Source organism: Dipodomys spectabilis, unplaced genomic scaffold (genome assembly GCF_019054845.1).
Source record: "Dipodomys spectabilis isolate Male_0828 unplaced genomic scaffold, ASM1905484v1 ptg000495l, whole genome shotgun sequence".
NCBI lineage: Eukaryota > Metazoa > Chordata > Mammalia > Rodentia > Heteromyidae > Dipodomys > Dipodomys spectabilis.
Genome location: NW_024871172.1, coordinates 847,275 through 869,853, shown reverse-complemented (window position 1 = coordinate 869,853; position 22,579 = coordinate 847,275). Strand labels below are relative to the sequence as shown.

The window sequence follows — 22,579 nt, the reverse complement described above, 5'->3', positions numbered from 1 at the left end:
GGACTTTCCTTACCTGGGCTGGCTTTGGACTATGATTCTCAGATCTCAGCCTCCTGAAAGCTAGGATTACAGATGTGAGCCACCAGTGCCAGGCTCAGTGCCTGGCTTATGTTTTTAATGAATTCCAGTCTCAAGTGGGCAGATAATTCAACAAGGCCATGCCATGTTCTTTTCTGGAAAACCTGCCGTTATTGGAAGTGTTCGAGGTGCCAGGGAAGCAAGTGTAAAGACATGGAAGCTCCTACAGCAGCGGAACTGCCCACAGTCAGGGAGAGCCGCGAGTCAGCCCGCAGAGCTTCCCATGCCAGCCTGGCCTCCACCTTTGGAAATGGCTTTCTGCAGTAGCTTAGCATTGCTTCTAGAACCTCATGTTGCTCTGAGGCCTGTCCTCATGTCCAGCTGGTCACTCCAAGTGTGTTTACACAGCCAGGTTGTGTTGTAATAGTTGTGTGTGCTGAGCCGTGTGCCGTGGCAGATGAACCCTCGGCCATTTGTCCCCTTGTTTGTGGAAATTTGGCTTTCCGGTTTTGAATAAAACCATTTTTGTGTAGAAGTATTGGCTTGCAGGTCTTAATTGCTCAGAGGAATACCTACTGCTTTTATTGCTGAGTTACAAATATCCTAGTCTACTCGTGGCTGTAAGCTGGGTAAGCCTGATGCTTGCAGACCAGAGGAACTCCTCCCCCACCTGTGGTGGCTGGGGATGGAGATGGGCAGGAGGCAGGGCCGAGGTGTCTGGTGGGCCTCTTCCCTGGCAGTGGGGTCCTGCCTGGAACCTTGCATGGCAGAGGGCCCAGGCAACTTTCTCCTACCTCTTCAAGCCCTTTGTGAGGGCTCTGTCTTCGTGGTCCTCCCCCTCCCAGAGGCCCACCTAGACCAGCGCCCTGGGGGCTAGGTGGGTTTGGGGATATGTGTGTTCAGATGTAGTCCATTGGGGTCCGTCTATTTCTCACTTTAAAAGGAATCACCACACTGCTGTCTGTGGTGCTGCCATTCTGTGTCGCCTGTGTTGATGTGCTCCTGCTGCTTGTCCATGCCACACACTGTTGCCAGTCTAAAAATTCTCTGCATTCTAGACTCTCCCTCCTTCCCCCTCCCCTCCATCTCCATGTTCTTGAGTCCAGCCTCAAACTTGAGATCCTCTTGTCTTCACCTCCCAATTGCTGGAGTGGTGGAATAGAGAGAGAGAGAGAGAGAGAGAGAGAGAGAGAGTGTGTGTGTGTGTGTGCGTGCGTGTGTGTGTGTGTGTGTGTGTGTGTGTGTGTGTGTGGTCTTGTCTTCACCTCCCAATTGCTGGAGTGGTGGAATATAGTGTGTGTGTGTGTGTGTGTGCGCGCGTGCGTGCATGTGCACTTGCTCACAAAATGTACTTCCTGGTCCTAGGGTTTGAACTAAGCCTGGGCACTGTCCCTGAGTTTTCTTTCACTCAAGGCTAGCATTCTACCACTTGAGCACAGCACCAGCACCAGCACAGCTTTTTCTGTGTATGTGGTATTGAGGGATGGAACCCAGGGCTTCATGCATGTTAGGCAAGTGCTCTGCCATAAGCCACATTCCCAGCCCTCCTTTTCTTTACATCTCATTGTCTCTTGTCCTTTATTGTGAATATTTTTTTCAGGATGGTCATTTGTCTTCTAACTTGTGGTGTAATTTAATAATTTTCACATTAATTTTTCTGTCTTTATAAAAAATATTATGCGTTTGAATTTTCTTGTCTGAAATTATGTTTTTTGTTTTTGTCAGTTGTGGGGCTTGAACTCTGTACTTGGGCACTGTCCATGCACTCTTTAGCTCAAGGTGAGCACTCTACTGTTTGAGCTACAGCACCACTTCCAGTTTTCTAGTGTTATATTAGAGATAAGAGTTTCATGGACTTTCCTGCCAGGCTGGCTTTGAACCGCAATCTCAGATCTCAGCCTCCTGAATAGCTAGGATTACAGACATGAGCCACCAGCGCCTGGCTGAAATTATGTTTTAAACTATAAAAAGCTAGCCAGGTGCTGGTGGCCTATGCCTATAATCTTACCAACTCAGGTGATTGAGATCTGAGGATTGAGGTTCAGTGCCACTTCTGGCAGGAAAATCTGTGACTCTAATCTCCAGTTAATTACCAAAATGCTGGAAGTGGAGCTGTAGCTCCAAACCAAAGCTCAGGGACAGTAGCTAGGCCCTGGGTTTAAGCCCCAGGACCAGCACCAAAAGAAAACTTTATTTAAATTGATTTTCCCAAGTACTTTGCCACAGTGATGAAAAACTGACAAACACTGCTTGCAGAAATTTGGGCAATTATGATTAAGGTTGCTGTAAACATCTGTGTGGACCTAAGATTTCTTTGGTAAAAATACCAAGGAGCTCAGTTGCTGTATCTCATGGTAAGAGTATGTCTAGTTGGATCTTTTTTTTTTGGTTGGTCATGGGGCTTGAACTCGGCTTGGGCACTGTCCCTCAGCTCTTCAGCTCAAGGTGAGCGCTGTACCACTTGAGCCACAGTGCCACTTCCAGTTTTCTAGTGGCTTATTGGAGATAAGAGTCTCACGGGGAGCTGGGAAGGTGGCTCAGTGGTAGAGCGCTTGTCTTGCATGCCTGAGACCCTGGGTTCGATTCCTAAGCACCACATAAGAAAAAAAGCCGGAAGTGGCGCTGTGGCTCAAGTGGTAGAGTGCTAGCCTTGAGCTGAAGAGCTGAGGGACAGCGCCCAGGCCCAGAGTTCAGGCCCCATGACCGGACCCAAAAAAAGAGTCTCACGGACTTTCCTGCCTGGGGTGGCTTTGAACCCCAATCCTCAGATCTCAGCCTCCTAAGTAACTAGGATTACAGGTGTGAGTCACTGGCACCTGGCTAGTTGGATTTTTGTTTTTTTGCCAGTCCTGGGGCTTGAACTCAGGTCCTGGGTACTGTCCCTGAGCTTCTTTTGCTCAAGGCTAGTGCTGTGCCACCAGAGCCACAGCAGCACTTCCAGCTTTTTCTGTGTATGTGGTATTGAGGAATCGAACCCAGGGCTTCATGCATGCTAGGCAAGCACTCTACCACTGAGCCACCTTTCCAGCCCCAGAATCTAATTTTGTGAGAAACCTTCGAGCTGTGCTCCAAAGGTGTCAGCGATGAGTGCTCATCAGCGCTCAGTTCTCCAGGCCTACTTGGTGGTGATCTACAGTAAGTCACCACAACTTAGTGTTTCTGCTCCAGCTTTTGATTAAATTTGCAAAGACACACTTTCTGTACTTGCTGGTGAGGTCCCTGTCTTCCCTTCCACACTGCAGGGGAGAGAAGGGGTTCTCTGTGGGGTGTGCGGTGGAGTGGGACTCAGACCAAGGCAGGAGATGCCACCCCACATGGCAGTCCACTTGGGGACACCCCTCCGGGACCCGAGGGCGCGCAAGCTGGGGGCTGGGCACTGTGAAGGGGAAGGTGTGGCCCTCCAGGGCTAGCCACCACCCTGTGTCTCAGGGCTGTCAGACCTCAGCTGAGGGACTCTGCACAAGAGCAGCATAATTCCAGAGACCTCAAGAACCATGAAGGGACACGTGGAAACATCTGCACGTGTGCTTTCCCCACAATGCATTTCCTGCTTGCATGTACTGCACTACAGAAGAGCCTTCTATTGGGGACACTCACAGCCATCTATGGGGATACATGTGTCTACAAGGACACACTCAGCCACCCATGGGGACACACATCTCTGGAGACACCCTCACAGCTGTCTATGGGGACACACACGGCTGTCTTTAGGGATTAGGGGCATTAAGTCTTCGACAGAGTCCCAGGCTACCAAGAGAGCAGGGCCCAGGTTAGATGCTGGCCATGGGGCCGACCCCGTTCTTGCACCTTTGTCTAAGTTGGAAATCGTATTTTCTAAGTTCCCGCAAAGCTCTCTGCAGGCTCAGCGGACAGCCCCTCCGCGGTGCTGGGGATTGCTCCCCTCTCGCGGGCCTCCAGCGCCGCGCAGCCCCCGCTTCCCCGGCCCGGGCCCGAGGCAGGCCTGGCTCCCGGGGGGTCGCGGGGATAGAGGAATGGGACACCCAGTCGGGAGCTGGCGCGCAGGCGTCGTGCGGGTGCGGGTAGCACTTTATTACCCCGGCCCGCGCCGCTCGCTCAACTCGAGACAATGTTGACGGTCTTCCTGGGGCCCGGGGCGGCGGGCTCGGCGGGCTCGCCCTGCTCGCCCTGCTCGCCCTGCTCGCCGTGCCGGGACAGGCTGGAGCGGCCGGACTTGGCGGAGGCGAGCGTGTCCTGTGAGGGCCATCGCAGGGAGGACCGTGTGGAGAACCGCGAGCTCTCGCGGGACTGCGCCGCGGACGAGGTGTCCGAGCTCCCAGCCGACGGCGTCAGGGATGGGGTCAGCGACGGCATGTGGGAGCTCCGGCGGGACGGGGCTAGGGACTGGGCCCGGGAGCCGCGCTGGGGGGCGGCCGGCGGCGGGGCCAGCAGGCCCTGAGAAGCCGGGCGCGGCTCAGCAGCCGAAGAGACCCGGGAGGCCGCGCGCGAGGACCTGGCCGACTGGTGCCGGGAGGCGGGGCGCGACGGGCCTTCGGTGGGCGTTGGGGAGGCCGGGTGCGTGGAGGCTGCGGACGGGGTCCCGAGCGCCGGGATGGAGTCGGGCCCCGCCGGCTGGGCCGGGGCGGGGGGCTGCCAGAGCTGGGGCCCGCTGGGGCCCCGGCGCAGCCAGCCGTGCACGCGCTCCAGGTTCCGCGCGTCCTCGTGATTGTGCCGCAGCTGCTCGCGCTGCTCCAGCAGCCGGCGCCGCAGGTTGATGAGCAGCCGGTTCCGGTGCAGCAGCGCCAGCAGCTCCTGGCGGAGGCGCCAGTTGTCAGCCTTGATGGCCTGCGTGTGCGCGATGAGCGCGCGCGCCGCCTCCCGCTCCGCGCGCCGCCCCAGGGACTGCACGCGCTGGCGCGCCTCGCGCTCGAAGGCCGCCTGGTCTTCCATGAAGCGCCGCTTCACGCGGTGCAGCAGCTGCGTGTGCTCCACGCGCATGTGCAGCAGCTCGCGCTCCAGAGTCCGGATCCGCGCCAGCTGCTCCAGCTGCAGCTCCTGCGGCGGGAGCGCTGTCAGCGCCGGGGTGGGGAGCGTGCCCCCCTCGCGTGGGCCCCCGACCCGTCCGAGGGCGCGCGCGCACTGGCCTTGTAGGGCTGCAGCTCCTGGACCTTCCGGGCCATCCGCTCTGCGCGTGTCTCCATCTCCAGCAGCTGCGCGCGCACCCCGTCCTCGCGACCCTGGTAGAGCGACGCGAGCTCAGCTCGCTGCCAGTGGATCTGGGCCAGGTCCACGCGATTCTTCTCGTCCAGCGTTATGATGGCGTTGGCGCAGCGCTGCGCATGCACGGTCAGGTAGTTGGCGTAGAGCCGGTTCTCATCGCGCATGCGCAGCGCCTCGCTGTCCAGGAAGGCGTTTTCTCGCAGGACCTGGTCCACGCGGCCGGAGCAGGAGTCCATCAGCTCCGAGAGCAGCTGGCACTCGTGCCGCAGGTACTGGGCGCGCTCCGACAGCTGCGGCTCCGCGCCTCCGCCGGCGCGCCCGCCGGTCGCCCCGCGCTTCTTCTTGGGCGCCATGGGCTTGGGGCGCCAGGACTCGTGAGGGCACCGTGCGCCGCCCGCTCCACCTGCTCAGCCCCTCACCTGCGTCCGCCTCCAAATCCTAGGTCCTCATCCACGGTCGGGATGCTTCCCTGGGGCACAGGGCTGGGGGCGGGGGGCAGACACAGGGCCACATCCGGGCGGGCGTCTCCAGACTTCGGCTGCGCCCGGGAGCACCCCACATGGATAATGTTGATGCTGGGCAGGCGCGGTTTCCCGGTTTCTGCGGAAACAGAACGTAGTCGCTTCCCCACCCTACATGGTTCCTTGGGCAACGCGGGACTGCTTCATTCCGGGCAGTTCTCTCCTCCAAGTCCCGTCCGTGCGGAGGGGCGGGACCCGCGTGGGCGAAGGGGCGTGGCCCGTGGGAGGGGCGGAGACACGCGTGCGGAGGGATGGGCCCAGCGGAGGGGGCGGAGACGCGGGAGAGGGGCGTGGCCCGCGGGAGGGGGCGGAGACGCGGGAGAGGGGCGTGGCCCGCGGGAGGGGCAGAGACGCGCGGGGCTTAGGCTTCGCGCACTGGCCTTCCTGGCCGCCAGCAGTCCCGCGGACCCGTTTTCTGGGGACCAGGGTCTTAGCGTCCTCGTCTGCTGTCTATCGGTTCCTTCCGCGCCCGCCCGTGCGGGCCCCAGACGTCCCCACGGCCTTTCCTCTCCCGAGGAGCCCTGGCCCTGCGGCCTCCGTGGGACTGGGGTTAGGCCAGCATTAAGTCCCGCACACGCCCCGCCGCCGGCCCAGAGCCCAGTGCGTTCTTTCGGCGGCTCCCAAGCCCGCGCGTGTCCGTCAGTGCGTGGGCCCTCGCGGGGCGAGCTGCTGGGGTCGGAGCGTGCGGGGCCTCCGCGCTTCTCGCCGCTCACTCGGGAACGGGCGCGGCCGTCCCGGGCGCGGGAGGCGCGGCGTGGCCCTCGACGGCCCGGGGCCAGCGGCGTGCTGGAGGGGCTGCGAGGTCGAGTCCTGGGCCGAGCCAGCTCTGCCGAGCTCGGTACGGGCCGCCCTGCGGGCCCTGGGGCGGCTGCTGTGTGGGTGACAGGGCTCGGAGCTCCCGGCTGCCCGGCCGCCGCCGCAGGCGGGAGTGGCGTCCCGGCGAAGGGGCCGCAGCTCAGAAGACAACGCGGAAGCCTTCGCCGGGAACTCACCTGAGCGGGACCCCGGCCGGCGGCGGGCAGGGCAGCTCCCGGGTTCCGGCGCGGCGGTCCGCCCGGTGCCGCGCCCCTCGCCCGCCCCGGCCCGGCCCGGCCCGGCCCGGCCCGCCCCGGCCCCGGCCCGGGGGGCGGGGTTCCGAGGCTCGCGACCGCAGGCCGCCGCCGGGGCCGGGCGCTGCGCTTTCCCCTCGCTGCCCCTTCCTGGGCCGCTCCCGGCCCGGCGTCCTCCCGCGCCGCGCTCGTCTCTGGTCGTCCCCGGCCGCGAACCTGCGGAGCGGGCCTGGCCCCAAGTAGACACCGCGGGCCGACGTGGGCCCAAAGCCAGGGCGGTCCCAGGGGAGGCGGGGGCGGACGCAGGGCCGGGGCGGGCCCGTCTGCGACCGGAGCCGGTGCCATGTCGCGGCTCGGGAAAGGGGTGAGCCGGGGCGCCCGCGTCCGCCCGCGTCCGCCGCCTGCCCATGGGCGGGTCTGGTCGCCCCACGCTGGCGGCTGATTCAGCGGCCTAAACATTTCCTGGAGCCCCCGTGCCTCACTTTCCCCAAGGAAGCTGGCTGGTACTCAGGCCCTGTAGCCCCTGCCCCGTCCCCTGCCCTCGGGCAGCCTGGCATGTTACCTGCCCCAGGACACGCTGGGGAGGTAGGGTGTGCCCCTCAGTGTACACTGACTGCAGGAGAAAGGAAGAACATTCTGGAAAGTACAGACAGCCAGCACAAATGCATTGAGGTGGAAGGAGCTTGGCCCCTGTAGAAGTCACAGCTGTGTAGATGTGAACACCAGGAGGAGGGAGGCAGCTGCTGCTCAACCTTGAGGTCTTGGGCTCTGGCTAGCACGGGCCTGTGGGGCTCCCTGGTCTGCCCTGTGGAGGAGGGGTAGGAGATACCGGAGGCTTGGACCAAGGCCGGGCCTCGGGCATTCAAGTGTCAGACTGGATGCATCTGAAGGGAGAAGCAAGGAGATTTGCCAAGCAGATCGGACAGGGTGGAGCAAGGGACAGGCCAGGAAGGTGGGGGGGGGGGGGGCGGGAAACAGGGCCGGAGCACTCAGCTGGCTGGAAGGCAAAGAGCTCGAGCCTGTCAGGGGCAGTACCCTAAGTGCTCACCATGGCCTCCGGTCCTCCCAGGGCTGGCGCTAGCTTTTCCTCCCCTGGTGGCCTCCTCTAAAGGCCTCACCACACCTCCTCCTCCCAGAACCCAGAGGCTGGACTGTGCAGCTCTCCTCTGCAGGGATGACCTTTGTGGGCAGGGGATGGCTGGGCAGGATGCTGGCGCCGCTGCTGACCGCGCTGCCCCCAGACCTGTGGCATCGTGTGGAGGGTAGTGGCTGGTGAGGTGGTGGCTATCAAGAAAATTTTCCATGCCTTCAGAGACAGACAGATGCTCAGGTGAGTGCTGGGCAGGGGTGGGGGGTAGGGGTGGGCAGGGCTGGTGCCTGGCCAGGAGCTCTGAACGTCACAGCAGGCCTCCTGGCCGGACTGGCTGGATGGGTGGATGGGTGTTTTTGTCTCTTTCAGAGAATGTTCTAGAAGGTCACGCTTCTCCAGGTGAGTGGCTCTGGAGGATGCGAGCTGTCTGGCCTGCATCTGTCCTCCCAGCTTCAGATCTCTCCAGACAAGGGGGACGCTGGCCCCTCGATGCCCAGAGCACGCCTGGGCCTCCCAGCAGCAGCAACTCTCCACAGGCATTCGGGGGTCATCTCAACATCGTACCCCTGCTTGCGGTGACCCAGCTGAGAATGACAAGGACATTTATCTGGTGTTTGAGTCCATGGGCGAGGAGGGCCTCATTGGCCTCTTCTCCTCTCTGCCCCACCCTGGGCCTTGCCTGCGGCCTCTCTGTCCTTCTGCTGCCTGTGTCTCTTCTGTGGCTAGTGCCCTTGGCCGTGTCACGTACCCAAGGACACAGGGCTGGCGAGTTGGCCTCTTGAGCCTGGTGGGGACCACTGCTTGCTCCCATGGGGCTCTTGCTCTGTCCCCACTTGCAGCTATGTGTTCTTTTTCCCACTCGCTTTGTAACACAAGGGTGACATGAGAGTATGAAAATAGATCTGCAAGCCGGGCGCCGGTGGCTCACACTCGTCATCCTAGCTACTCAGGAGGCTGAGAGCTGAGGATCATGGTTCAAAGCCAACCCGGGCAGGAAAGTCCATGAGACTCTTATCTCCAATAAAGCACTAGAAAACCAGAAGTGGCACTATGGCTCAAGCAGTAGAGCACTTGCTTTAGCGGTAGAACACTCGCCTTGAGCTGAAGAGTACAGAGATAGCGTCCTAGCCCAGAGTTCAAGCCTCACGACTGACAAAAATAAAAAAGAAAAAGAAGAAAATAGATTGGCAGAACTTTATTGTCTACTGGACAGGGAGCAGAATGGAGGCTTGGCAGAGTAGCCAAGCAGGGAGTGCCCAGGACGGGCTGAGGGTCAGGGGGGTTCACCCCCAGGCTGACCTGCATGTCCTTCGCCGGCTCCCCCACCTCCCCAGACACCGACCTGAACGCCGTCATCCAGAAGGGCAGCCTGCTGTGCGATGTCCACAGAGCTACATCTTCCACAGCCCCTGCAGGCCGCCACATGCATCTCCTCCGGGACGCTCATCCACAGAGACCAGAAGGTTCTGCCTCAAGCTGCCTGCAGGCTCCACCCCCATGTGTGCCCACAGACCCCTGCCCCTGTGTGCACCCGCAGAACCCTGCCCCCGTGTGCGCCCGGCCCCTACCCAGCAGCGTACCACTCTCTCCAGCCATCCAACGTCCTTGTGGACGCCAGCTGCACCGTGAAGCTCTGCGACTTCGGCCTTGCCCACTCCCTGGGCGACCTCCCCGCGGGGCCCGAGGGCCAGGCGCTGACCCAGCATGTGGCCACATAGTGGTTCCGAGCCCTGGAGGTGCTGCTCAGCTCAAGATGGTAACAGTGGGTCCCCCAGCACACCGTCCTCTCCACGCCCATCCCGTGTGGCTACTCCCACATGGGCCTTCCTGGGCCCCCCTGTCTGCACCCGCTTCCACCCCTGAGCAGCCCTTCGTCCACTCCCCTTCCTGCCCCAGGTACACCCCTGGGGTGGACATGTGGAGCCTGGGCTGCTTGGGAGAGATGCTGGGAGGCTGGCCGCTGTTCCCCTGCTCATCTGCCCTCCGCCAGCTGGAGCTGGTCCTGGAGACCATCCCCCTGCTGGTGGATGGTGCGTGAGCCCAGCTGTGGGGAAGCAGCAATTCACCAGGGAGGGGGACGGGGTGAGGAGGCGGCAGGGGTGGACTCGGAGCCCCAGGAGGACTGGAAATAGCATAGGCCGTGAAGATGGAGGGCCCAGCATGGGCAGCTGTGGGGGAAGTAAGGCCTAGCACAGGGCCTCAGGGGCCACACAGCTGGGGTCCAGCTTGCCCAGGAATGTGGGGAGCAGGGGTGCTGCTGAGAGTCCAGCCAGGGAACCCAGCAATGTGGGGAGAGGTGGAGAAAGGTGTTGGGGAGCGCGTGCAGCCAGGACCGAGGGCCCTCATAGGGGCCACTTCAGCACAGCCCCGCCGATGGCCCCGGGTCCACAAGGAACAGCTGGCCGGAGGCCCTCAGCAGACAGGCCTGGTCACCCTCCCCCCAGGCCTCTCAGCTCTCCGCTCAGACTACACAGCACCTTGGCTCTGCACAACCTGAGGTCTCGGTGAGGGTATGTGTGTGGAGGGGGGCGGAGGCAGGAATGGGCACCGTTCCATAGCTGGCACAAGAGGTCTGTGCACCTGTACCCTGCTCTCCTGACACCAGCCCTGAATGCAGCAAGTAACTGGGGAGAGAATTTTTAGAGGGGCGATTCCCCTCCTCCATTGAACAGCCCCCTCAGGGCTGTGGGAAGCCTCCAGAGGGTCCTGGTGAGGCCGGAGGAGCAGAGGAAAGGGAGAGGTGGTCAGGGTCTCCCCAGCTCTCTGCAGCTCTTGAGGGTCCATCCGGACAGGAAATGGGGAAGGGGACGGGGACAGGTTGGATGCCAGCCCAGGGGCCACAAGCAGGTCTGCAGACGGCACAGGGCAGGGCCTGGAGGGAGACGAGGCCGCTTGCCTGCAGGCCAGGGCACACACTGGGCCCTTCTGCCGTGGGAACCCCCCCACGCTCTGGGACTCCTGGGCCGGCTCCTGGTGTTCGCCCCCGACCAGCGCCTGACCGCGGCAGAGGCGGGCGGGGGGGGCCGCGCGTGCCTGAGTGCAGGCAGGCTGTGCCCGGCGCGGGGTCCCCGGCAGCCCAGTGCACCCCCTGCACCCTGGTCCCGCAGGTTCCACCGCCCGGATGCAGAGTGGACGTGCGGCTCCCGGTGCCCGGAGAGCGGCCTCCTCTACCGGGCGCTAGGCCTCGACCCCGCCGTCCGCCGTCCCGGGCGCCCCCCACGCCCGCGGGAGAGCTGGAGCGCGGGGTAGAGGGGGCCCCGGGCGCCCTGTCGGGACCCCAGCCCGAGGGTGGCCCCGCGGGTCGGTGCGCCCCGCCGGGGAGGCACCTGGGCTCAGCCCCCACCGCTCCTGCCCCCGTGGGGCATGAATGAGGCTGCGGCACAGGTGTCCATCCAGACTTTTATTGTGCTTGTGATCCCCTCCTGGCTTCTTAGCGCTGCCCAGGGAATGGCTGGAGGGCAGACTTGGCTGGCGGGGGGCTACAGCCTGGGGGCAGGGTGGTGCTTCCAGGGCCCCGCATCCCTGCCCCAGTGGCCTGTCACCCCAGGAGCACCCCAACACTTCCTCACAGATAGCTTTACCTTTACCACAGCAGGAGGGCGGATGCCAAGAAGGTGGCAGGAAGCTGAGAGCACGCAGAGCCCAAGGAGGGTGGAGGCAAGCACAGCAGGGAGCGAGAGGACAGAGCAGGGGCCGGGGCAGCGGACGCCCCGAGACAGGAGCTCCTGAGAAGACAAAAGGCCCGAGACAGATCAGGAAGTCGAGGCACAAAGCGATGAGGACCCTGAAAGACACGGGACCCAGGCAGAGCCAGGTCCCTGAGGCGAATGGCAGCCCCCAAAGGGACCCGAGCCCAAGATGGCGGAGGGGACAGGCCACGGGTGCTGGGAGGAGCCCTTGGCGGAGCATGGGCCATGGTGAGAGACAGGGCAGCTGCCAGGCGAATTCAAGTGGAGTGGGGCTTGGGGGACACTCGTTGGGCCCCAGGAGCAGTCTGTGGAACGCTGGGTTTGAGGAATACTCCTGGGCCCCAGAAGTGGAGTCCAGGGAACACTGAGTTTGGGAAACCCCCAGTCAGGCCCCACAGTCTTAGCACCAGGGCCTGGTGGTCACTACTCAAACACGGCCCAGGGCTGGTGGCGGGGGCCCGGCCCGGCTTGGCTCGCTCACTTCTTGCCCTTGAATGTACCCAGGATCTTGGGCATGAACTTGCCCACCTTGCTGTCCCTGGCGTCCTCCTCGGCCAGGCTGTCCCCTGCCCCGGCCTCCTCCTTTTTGCAGAAGACCTCGAAGCGGCTGTAGACGCGCTTCTCCTTGCGCATGCTCTCCATGCGGCGCAGCAGCCGGTCCCGCTCCTCGGCACTGGCGGGCAGCGTGCGGCTCAGCCGGGCCTGCGGCCCTGCGCCGTCTGAACGGAAGATGGCTGAGCACTTGTCCTTGTCGGACATGTCTGGGGCCAGGTCTCCGGCCGCCGGCGGGCGCCCCAGCTCCGGGCTGCTGTGGGCGGGGACCCCTCGGTGCTTCTGGCCGTGGGCGCTGATCTGCTCCAGGATGGCCTTGGTGTCGTCCCGCAGGTTGCTGCTGTACAGGGCGTTGGCCGTGGCCGAGGCCAGGCGCACCCGCCCGCCCCGCTCCTCCGCGGCCTCGGCGCTGTCGCCCCGGCTCAGCGATGGCCGCCGGGGACTCTCGGGCTGCCCGTTCTCCTGGGGCGCCGCGGCGCCGCCCTCCTCCTCTCCACGCCGCTCGCTCTTGGGGCTCAGCAGCTGCCGGAGGCGCAGCGAGCCCTTGCGCAGGACCTCCATGGGGCCGCCCGCCGCCTCCTCCGCGGGGCCGGCCTTCGGAGCCTCTGCGGAGGTGAGGCTGCCTCTGCGCTCAGGCACGGGCGGCACCGGGCTGCCCCGCCGCTCGGGCACGGGCGGCACCGGGCTGCCCCGCCGCTCCGGGCAGCCCTTCTGCTCCATAGGCACCGTGGGGGGGCCGCCCCTGCGGGCGGGACAGCCGGGCGCGGGCGGGCTCCCTCTCCGCTCAGGCCGCGTCGTCGGGTGGGCGCCGGGCCCCTCGGGCGGAGGGCTGTCGAGGCCCCGCGGGGATGCGGGGAGGAAGCGGGAGGGCAGGCGCTCGGCGCCGCGGCCCAGCGTGTCCAGCAGCTGCGCGGCGGTGAGCGAGGCGGCGCCCGGCTGCCGCTCGGCCTCCTGGTGCAGGCGCTGCGCGAAGGAGTCGCGCAGGTCCAGCAGGCAGCTCTCCAGGCTGCGCCGCTCCGCGCCTGCCCCGCCGGGCGCCGCCTCCTCCCGCCAGGCCTGGCACGCGAGCGCCCTGCTGTGGCTGGCGACGGCCACGGCGCAGGCGCCGCCCGGGTCGCGGGCCGGGCCCTTGTACTTCTCCAGCAGCTCGGCCACCTTGGTGGAGGCGGCGGAGCGCACGGCCTCGCCGCCAGGGCCCAGCGTCTCGCTCACCGTTTGCTCACGGTGCAGTAGCTGCACCTTCTCTGTGGTGGCGGCCGCGGGACCGGCGGTGCCCTCGGCCTGGGACGCGAAGATGAGGGAGGAGCGCAGCCGGGAGCTGCGCTGGATGAGTGGCGTGAGGCGCGAGCGGAACGAGTCCTGCGTGGCGAGGCCCGCGTCCTCCGCGCTGCCGCCGCCGCCCGGCCCCAGCGGCCCGCGCAGGGCGGGCGGGGGCGGGTCGCGGGCCGGGCCCAGCACGTCGTCATCCGAGGCCTCGGCCTCCAGGGGCAGACCCTCCTCGCCCGCGTCCTCGCCGTGGCAGCCGCTCAGGTAGGAGGCCAGGCGCCAGTGCCGCAGCCCTGCGCGGCCCTCGGGGCCGCCCCTGCGCTCAGGCTCCGCCTCCGCGTGCTCGGGGCCCGGCCGGCCCGAGACCTGGCAGGGGAAGCGCTGGCCCAGGTTGGGGCGCAGCGCCCCGCCGGGCTCCAGGCCGCGGGGCCCGGGCCCGAAGGCGGGGTCCGAGCCGTGGCGCACCTCGCGGGACGCGCTGGACGGCACGTATTCCAGCCGCTGGTGCCCGGGCCCGTCCGCGCCCAGCTCCGCAAAGCGCGGCCCGGGGCCCAGCGCGAACTCGTCGGGGTCGGCCAGGCCGGGGCGGCCGGCACGGAGCTTCTCGAAGAGCCCCTGCGGGCGCGCGGGCGCGCACTGCGGGTCCCACTGGTAGCCCTGCTGGTAGAGCTGGTCGCGGTGGAAGTGGCTGGTCTGGAAGCGGAGGTCTTCGCCGTGGCTCAGGAACGTCTGCCGGGACACCTGCCGCGCGAAGTTCTCCACCGCGCCCGCGCCGTCGGCGAAGCTGTGCCGCTTGAAGGCGTCCACCTCCAGGTGCCGGGCCTGGAAGAAGCCGCGCGCGCCCGGCTCCGCGCCCGGCCCCGCGTCCACGTCCAGCCGCCGCGGGAGCCGCAGCCCCGCCAGCCCCGCGGGCGGCTCCTCCCGGCGGAAGGCAGACAGGAAGTGGCGGTCGGGGTCCAGGAAGGAGGGGAAGCCCAGGCCCTCGTCCCGGGGCGGCGGGAACAGGAGGTGCGCGCGCTTGGGGAAGGAGAAGGGCGCTGGCGCCCCGAACCCGGGGACGCCCGCCAGGGGCCCGGCCCCCGCGTACGGTGCGACCGCCATGGCGTCCATGCGGGCCAGCGCCCCGGCCGAGGGCACCAGCGGCTCCGACTGCGCGAAGAGAATGCGGAACTCCTCGTCGAAGCTGGCGACCAGCTCGCCCTGGAACACGTGCGCCAGGCTGCGGTGGATCTTCTCGAAGGACCACATGAAGCTGTGGGAGGTCCAGGCCGGGGTCAGGGGAGGCATGCGGCTGCCAGGGCCCGCGGGTGGCCGGGGAAGCAGGGGCTCTGGGCTGGGGGGGGCGTCATTCAGGGAGGGGGGCTGTTGGGGAGGGCCGGCCAGGTTTGGGGACTCCCAGCCATGCAGACCTGTAGCTGCCGCTCATCACAACGGCGCAATCCACGAGCAGAAACTTCTCCTTCACGTGGCCCTTGAAGGACTTCCCTGTGCGGCAGTAGTAGGTTGGGCCCGCCACAGTGCGGACACGCAGGAACTGAGGAGTAGAGTCCGTCAGGCTCAGGCCCAGGCCTCCCCTGCCCCCCACCCCTCCTGGCCACTCACATCCACATGGTGCAGATTGACACGACACTTGTCCGCCATGTCCAGGAAATGCTGCGCGTTCATTTCATCCAGCAGAATGTAGACTGGAACCCTGCGGGCTGCCGCCTCCAGCATTTCGTTGAGCAAATCCACGTCGGTGAACATGTCCATCACCACAGCTACCACCTGGGGGCGGTGCCGGGTCAGGAGGGTGGGCTGATCGCCTGTTTTCCCACCCAGACCCCTACCAGAGGGCTTCTGCAGATGTGCCTGGCGTGGGTCCCAGAACATAACAGCCAACAGAAGGGAGCCCCAAGGTGTGGCCGCTCTGCCCTTGCACAGAGGGGTCCACTGGCCAGGCCTGCAGGGTTTTTTTGTTTTTTTTTTTTTTCTGGTTGTCGGGCTTGAACTCTGGGCATGGGTGCTGTCCCTCAGCTCTTCAGCTCAAGGCGTGCGCTCTACCACTTGAGCCACAGAGCCTTCTGGCTTTCTAGTGGTTTACTGGAGATAAGAGTCTCACAGACTTTCCTGCCTGGGCTGGCTTTCAACCGTGAGCCTCAGATCCCAGCTTCCTGAGTAGCTAGGATTACAGGAATGAGCCACGGTGCCTGGCTGACTGCAGGTATTTCTCTGCACAGCTATCCCAGGCTAGCAGGGGCCACACACCCTGTGGACACCAGCCATACACACATGGCACCTACAGCCTGCACTAACTGGACTTTTGGTGAACTTCTGACAGACATCTGGCCAGTAGCCCGCCCCCCTAACTCCCTCCACCTCATGAGTTTCTCCTTCTCCCTGTTTCTCCCCCTGGTCTTCCAGGCTGGCTTAGGTAGCCCTCTCCACTGCCCACCAAGCCCGTGAGGAGCACCTGCTGGGCAGAGCGGATCATCCTCCGCGCCTCGTCCTTGATGCTGGGGCTGTCCGGGGGTGGAGGCTGCACCAGAGTGGTGACCTCGGTCCCCTGGAAGCCGAAGGTCAGAGGCCAGCCCAGGTCAAGCTCAGGCACAGCCTGGTCCGAGTTTACTGGCCAGTAAGTGCCGGAGGAGCCATCCATGTCCACGTCGGGGGGGCTGCCCTCAGGGGGCTCACGGGCAACATGCTGCGGGGGCTGCAGGTGGCGGCTCACGTGCTCCAGCTCCTCTGGGCACAGGAAGTCAGGTGCCCCCTCGGATGCCAAGAAGCGGCTGTAGGCTTCTGGCCCCCCCTCGGCAAGCGCGTCCACGGCCAGGCGGTAGTACTCTCTGTAGTGAGGTGGCAGGTACCCAGGTGCCAGCGGGTTATCCCCCTGCGAGGAGCACTGCGAGCGACGGGCCATGTTGGGGCCGGGGGCCTGGAGGCGCAGGGAGACACGTTACTGGGTGGGGCAGCAGCCCCCTCTTCTTCCCCTCCTGTGGGCACGGCGCAGGAGGGCCGTCAGGGCCCTTGGGAGGACTGGCATTCCACCCTTGTCTGGTAGACTTCCAGGGTTCCAGGGCCTGGGCGATGCCAGGTGGGTCACAGGTAACCAGCCCTGTCCTCAGCCTCTCTAGCTGGGACTCCACCCTAGTCAGAACTCAAGGGTTGGCTGCACCCCACCGTGGGACAGTGGCTCCAGTCTCAAGCCCTCTCCTCTCTTTCAGGACTTCAACTCACACTCTGGCTTTGGGAATCCCTTTTTCTATAAGAAGATATTTTATTCATTGTTACTTGGGCTTAAAGACAAACATAATGCAGACTCATCCTTTTGAGTTTTGTGACACTGTGCCACTCCTGGGAAAGTCGGGGCAGGCCCTCCACACCAAGACACCTGGCCTCCAGTGAGTGAAGCACACTGACTCACCTGGGGATGGTGTGCGTAAGCCCCACCCACATAATCTAGCCACACCCCTTCCCATGCACAGTCCAGCCCCAGCCCTCTGATCACTGCAGTTTGTCCCTGCCCATCAGCTCCTCTGCCTTTCGCCTCCCCCACTCATCTTGCCACAGTCCATCATAGCTAAAACCTCTCAGGGCTACAGCCTCATCATGCTGGCCTCTCGGCAAAGCTGGCACTAAATATCTCCCACGACTGCAAGAACCTTCCAAGCCTGACTTGCCACCAGCAGCGCTGAGGATGAGGTCAGAGGCCGTACCAGCAGCCCACACTCCAGTGGGCCTTCCAGAGCCATCACTGAACACCTGAGCCCTGCCAGCCTCCATGGTGGACGCAGCACTGGGGATGGCTTCTCAGGTGTAGGAGCTGGGGAGCCTCCTGCCTTATGTAACACACAGGTTGGCAGATGTGGCTCTGCCGAGGGGACCTAAGAGACCTGAGACTCCCTCGGCCGAAAGATGACACGGCCCAGTGGAAGGAGACCCCTGCCTCGTGTGGAGGGCTGAGGCCTGCTGCGTATGACCCAGAGAACCATGCTGATTTGGTGGAAGGGAGCAGGTCAAAGGGTAACTGCAGCGCTGGGGTGCACCTGCTCCAGCATCTGAGCACAGCCGCCCGGCTGCAGGCGGGCTCCCTTCCTTCCCGGTGGTACCAGCCCACCGGGGCTGCTGGACGGGCTCCACACGTATCTGCCCTCCATGAACAGGGTCAGCCACGCGCTCAAACTTGCACAGTATGGGAAAGTGTCAACAGGTATTAGGGCACTTCCGGGTGTGGGGAACACGCACCGGAAGGGACTCTGCCCTCCGATCTCTGGGGAGGTGGGGTGTAGGTGAAGAGCATGTGGCCCGGTGGACGGGTGCGGAGCTTCCCAGACCCTGCTGCGCCCCCACAACGCTCAGGGGCTTCCTCCCTGGTGCTGGGGCGGCGGCACCCTCAGGCACAGGGGAGGACCTGCCGGCCTGCCCCCGCCCGCCCCCCACCCCGGGGTCCATCCCACCCAGACCTGTGACTCAGCAGGAGGCCGGCACCTCCGACCTGGAGCCTGCGGGCCTCCGGGACCCCGTGCTTGCGGCCGGCCGGAACCAGGGCTCCCGGCGCAGGGCCACCTCAGGGCCTGGGGCTTCGGGACCCAGGGAGGGGATGTGGCCCGGTGTGGGGCGGCAGGCGCAGGGGCGTAGGCGCGGGGAGGTGGCCGGAGGCCGGCCTCCGCCGGGCGGAAGTGGCGGGCTGGGCGCCCCGGGAGCGGGGCCGCCCGGTACCGCACACGGGCTCGGGAGGGGGCCGCCCGGCCTCCGGCCCTCCACACGGGCCCCGGCCGTCTTGGGGCGCGTCCCCAGCCTTCAGGTAGGCTGCGGGGGACGGGCGAGCTGGGACGCGGCCGGCGCGCCCTCCCGCTTCCCGGGGCCCCGCGGCGTGCGCCCCCCGCTCCCCACGCCCGCCGCCCCGGCCTCGCGCACGAGGCTTCGCCCCGCGCCCCGCCCGCCGGGCCGGGAGGGGGCCCTACCTGGCCAGGTGTGCGGGGTCTCGGCACAGGGGCAGCAGCAGCCGACCGCCGCCCAGCGGCCTCGCGGTCCGGTCGGTCCGGCAGCCACTCCCCGGCGCGGCCCGCCCGCCCGCGCGGCCTGATTCACGCGCCGCCCCGCCCCGCCCGCCCGCGCCCGGCCTGCCCGGGCAGCACCTGGGTGGGGCGGCCCCGCCCCGGCGCGCCCGCATTCCTGCGCGCCCCCCCGCCGCGCGGGACCCCGGCCCGACCCCCCCGCCGCGCGGGACCCCGGCCTGACCCCCCCCGCCGCGCGGGACCCCGGCCCGCCCCCCCCGCCGCGCGGGACCCCGGCCTGACCCCGCCCCCCCCCGCGCGGGACCCCGCGCCCCCCGGCCCGCGCCGGCGCCCCACGCCGGGGACCCCTGGCCCGCGACCGGGGTCGCCCGAGCCTCCGGGGCCCTACTTGTTAGACCCCGAGCCCCTGCGCCCACGGCGAGCCGGACGCAGGAGGACCCTGGCCAGACCCCCTAGCCCGACCCCCCAACGCTGACCCCTGACCCCCGCCCCGGAAGTCGGGTCGCCTCGGAAGTTCCGGCTCGGTCGCTAGGAGACGCGGCCTGACGCGAGGCGGGGCGTGTGCCGCCGCGGCCGGGCAGGTGAGGCCGGCGGGGCGGGGCGGGGCGAGGCGGGCGGGCGCCGGGCCGGGCAGGGCCGGCCGGGACGCACGGAGGGGCCCGCCACGCGGCGCCCGCACCCCCGCCGTTCCCAGGCCGGCTCCCGCCTGCGCCCCGCACGCAGGGCCGACCGGGCGGACCGAGGGTCCTCGTGCACTCAGAGGGCCAGACTCACGGGAGACGCTCACACGCGGGGACGCTCACACGGGAGACGCTCACACGCGGGGACGCTCACACGGGAGACGCTCACACGCGGGGACGCTCACACGCGGGGACCCTCACACGGGAGACGCTCACACGGGAGACCCTCACACGCGGGGACTCTCACACGCGGGGACCCTCACACGGGAGAAGCTCACACGCGGGGACCCTCACACGGGAGACGCTCACAGAGACGCTCACACGCGGGGACCCTCACACGGGAGACGCTCACACGCGGGGACCCTCACACGGGAGAAGCTCACACGCGGGGACCCTCACACGGGAGACGCTCACACGGGAGACGCTCACACGCGGGGACCCTCACACGGGAGAAGCTCACACGCGGGGACGCTCACACGGGAGACCCTCACACGCGGGGACCCTCACACGGGAGACGCTCACACGGGAGACCCTCACACGCGGGGACCCTCACACGGGAGACGCTCACACGGGAGACGCTCACACGGGAGACGCTCACACGCGGGGACCCTCACACGCGGGGACCCTCACACGGGAGACGCTCACACGGGAGACCCTCACACGCGGGGACCCTCACACGCGGGGACCCTCACACGGGAGACGCTCACACGGGAGACCCTCACACGCGGGGACGCTCACACGCGGGGACGCTCACACGGGAGACCCTCACACGCGGGGACCCTCACACGGGAGACGCTCACACGCGGGGACGCTCACACGGGAGACCCTCACACGCGGGGACGCTCACACGGGAGACGCTCACACGCGGGGACGCTCACACGGGAGACCCTCACACGCGGGGACCCTCACACGCGGGGACGCTCACACGCGGGGACGCTCACACGGGAGACGCTCACACGCGGGGACCCTCACACGGGAGACGCTCACACGCGGGGACGCTCACACGGGAGACCCTCACACGCGGGGACGCTCACACGCGGGGACCCTCACACGGGAGACGCTCACACGCGGGGACGCTCACACGGGAGACGCTCACACGCGGGGACGCTCACACGCGGGGACCCTCACACGGAGGGACGCTCACACGCGGGGACGCTCACACGGGAGACGCTCACACGCGGGGACCCTCACACGCGGGGACCCTCACACGGGAGACGCTCACACGCGGGGACGCTCACACGGGAGACGCTCACACGGGAGACGCTCACACGCGGGGACGCTCACACGGGAGACGCTCACATGCGGGGACGCTCACACGCGGGGACCCTCACACGCGGGGACGCTCACACGCGGGGACCCTCACACGGGAGACGCTCACACGCGGGGACGCTCACACGGGAGACGCTCACATGCGGGGACGCTCACACGCGGGGACCCTCACACGCGGGGACGCTCACACGCGGGGACCCTCACACGCGGGGACCCTCACACGCGGGGACCCTCACACGGGAGAAGCTCACACGCGGGGACCCTCACACGGGAGACGCTCACAGAGACGCTCACACGCGGGGACCCTCACACGCGGGGACCCTCACACGCGGGGACCCTCACACGCGGGGACCCTCACACGGGAGACGCTCACACGCGGGGACCCTCACACGGGAGACGCTCACACGCGGGGACCCTCACACGCGGGGACCCTCACACGGGAGACGCTCACACGCGGGGACGCTCACACGGGAGACGCTCACACGCGGGGACGCTCACACGGGAGACGCTCACACGCGGGGACGCTCACACGGGAGACGCTCACACGCGGGGACCCTCACACGGGAGACCCTCACACGCGGGGACGCTCACACGCGGGGACCCTCACACGCGGGGACGCTCACACGCGGGGACCCTCACACGGGAGACGCTCACACGCGGGGACCCTCACACGGGAGACGCTCACACGCGGGGACCCTCACACGCGGGGACGCTCACACGGGAGACGCTCACACGGGAGACGCTCACACGCGGGGACCCTCACACGGGAGACCCTCACACGCGGGGACCCTCACACGCGGGGACGCTCACACGGGAGACCCTCACACGCGGGGACCCTCACGCGGGAGAAGCTCACACGCGGGGACCCTCACACGCGGGGACGCTCACACGCGGGGACCCTCACACGCGGGGACCCTCACACGCGGGGACCCTCACACGCGGGGACCCTCACACGGGAGACGCTCACACGCGGGGACGCTCACACGCGGGGACCCTCACACGGGAGACCCTCACACGCGGGGACGCTCACACGCGGGGACGCTCACACGGGAGACGCTCACACGGGAGACCCTCACACGGGAGACCCTCACACGGGAGACCCTCACACGCGGGGACCCTCACACGGGAGACGCTCACACGCGGGGACGCTCACACGGGAGACGCTCACACGCGGGGACGCTCACACGGGAGACGCTCACACGCGGGGACGCTCACACGGGAGACGCTCACACGCGGGGACCCTCACACGGGAGACCCTCACACGCGGGGACGCTCACACGCGGGGACCCTCACACGCGGGGACGCTCACACGCGGGGACCCTCACACGGGAGACGCTCACACGCGGGGACCCTCACACGGGAGACGCTCACACGCGGGGACGCTCACACGGGAGACCCTCACACGCGGGGACGCTCACACGCGGGGACCCTCACACGCGGGGACGCTCACACGGGAGACGCTCACACGGGAGACGCTCACACGCGGGGACGCTCACACGGGAGACCCTCACACGCGGGGACGCTCACACGCGGGGACCCTCACACGGGAGACCCTCACACGCGGGGACGCTCACACGCGGGGACCCTCACACGCGGGGACGCTCACACGGGAGACGCTCACACGGGAGACGCTCACACGCGGGGACCCTCACACGGGAGACCCTCACACGCGGGGACCCTCACACGCGGGGACGCTCACACGGGAGACCCTCACACGCGGGGACCCTCACACGGGAGAAGCTCACACGCGGGGACGCTCACACGCGGGGACGCTCACACGCGGGGACCCTCACACGCGGGGACCCTCACACGCGGGGACCCTCACACGGGAGACCCTCACACGGGAGACGCTCACACGCGGGGACGCTCACACGCGGGGACCCTCACACGGGAGACCCTCACATGCGGGGACGCTCACACGCGGGGACGCTCACACGGGAGACGCTCACACGGGAGACCCTCACACGGGAGACGCTCACACGGGAGACGCTCACACGGGAGACGCTCACAGAGACGCTCACACGCGGGGACGCTCACACGGGAGACCCTCACACGGGAGACGCTCACACGGGAGACGCTCACACGGGAGACGCTCACAGAGACGCTCACACGCGGGGACGCTCACACGGGAGACGCTCACACGGGAGACGCTCACACGCGGGGACCCTCACACGGGAGACCCTCACACGCGGGGACCCTCACACGGGAGACCCTCACACGCGGGGACCCTCACACGGGAGACCCTCACACGCGGGGACGCTCACACGCGG

General features: G+C 66.6%; 3 protein-coding genes across 3 annotated transcripts; 1 reads left to right on the top strand and 2 right to left on the bottom strand.

Annotated features, from left to right (window-relative positions):
- Nucleotides 1–4,092: 4,092 nt before the first annotated feature.
- Nucleotides 4,093–5,549, bottom strand: Ccdc166 (coiled-coil domain containing 166). Its single transcript, XM_042669392.1, has 2 exons — nucleotides 5,121–5,549; nucleotides 4,093–5,031 (listed from the first exon to the last, which is right to left on the bottom strand). Exons 1-2 carry the CDS (start codon nucleotides 5,547–5,549, stop codon nucleotides 4,093–4,095), a joined length of 1,368 nt encoding a protein of 455 aa, XP_042525326.1.
- A 1,560-nt stretch (nucleotides 5,550–7,109) lies between these two features.
- Nucleotides 7,110–11,105, top strand: Mapk15 (mitogen-activated protein kinase 15). The gene is given in 11 exon segments (XM_042669391.1): nucleotides 7,110–7,130; nucleotides 8,008–8,080; nucleotides 8,083–8,096; nucleotides 8,226–8,255; nucleotides 8,393–8,435; nucleotides 8,438–8,482; nucleotides 9,191–9,251; nucleotides 9,253–9,319; nucleotides 9,449–9,612; nucleotides 9,753–9,886; nucleotides 10,759–11,105. Coding segments are annotated over 11 exon segments (999 nt in total).
- A 138-nt stretch (nucleotides 11,106–11,243) lies between these two features.
- On the bottom strand, nucleotides 11,244–18,399 carry Fam83h (family with sequence similarity 83 member H). Its single transcript, XM_042669469.1, has 5 exons — nucleotides 18,307–18,399; nucleotides 15,816–16,277; nucleotides 14,966–15,130; nucleotides 14,773–14,897; nucleotides 11,244–14,615 (listed from the first exon to the last, which is right to left on the bottom strand). The coding sequence occupies exons 2-5, from the start codon at nucleotides 16,260–16,262 to the stop codon at nucleotides 12,023–12,025; spliced, it is 3,330 nt and encodes a 1,109-aa protein (XP_042525403.1). The 5' UTR covers nucleotides 16,263–16,277; nucleotides 18,307–18,399; the 3' UTR covers nucleotides 11,244–12,022.
- Nucleotides 18,400–22,579: the final 4,180 nt, after the last annotated feature.

Excerpts from the sequence above, each read along its gene's own strand:
- Ccdc166 (XM_042669392.1), bottom strand. The coding sequence starts at position 5,549 with ATGGCGCCCAAGAAGAAGCGCGGGGCGACCGGCGGGCGCGCCGGCGGA. Across the intron at positions 5,032-5,120 it reads AGGAGCTGCAGCCCTACAAG|GAGCTGCAGCTGGAGCAGCT; the intron begins GCCAGTGCGCGC and ends CTCCCGCCGCAG.
- Fam83h (XM_042669469.1), bottom strand. The coding sequence starts at position 16,262 with ATGGCCCGTCGCTCGCAGTGCTCCTCGCAGGGGGATAACCCGCTGGCA. Across the intron at positions 15,131-15,815 it reads TGATCCGCTCTGCCCAGCAG|GTGGTAGCTGTGGTGATGGA; the intron begins GTGCTCCTCACG and ends CACCGCCCCCAG. Across the intron at positions 14,616-14,772 it reads GTGATGAGCGGCAGCTACAG|CTTCATGTGGTCCTTCGAGA; the intron begins GTCTGCATGGCT and ends GACCTCCCACAG.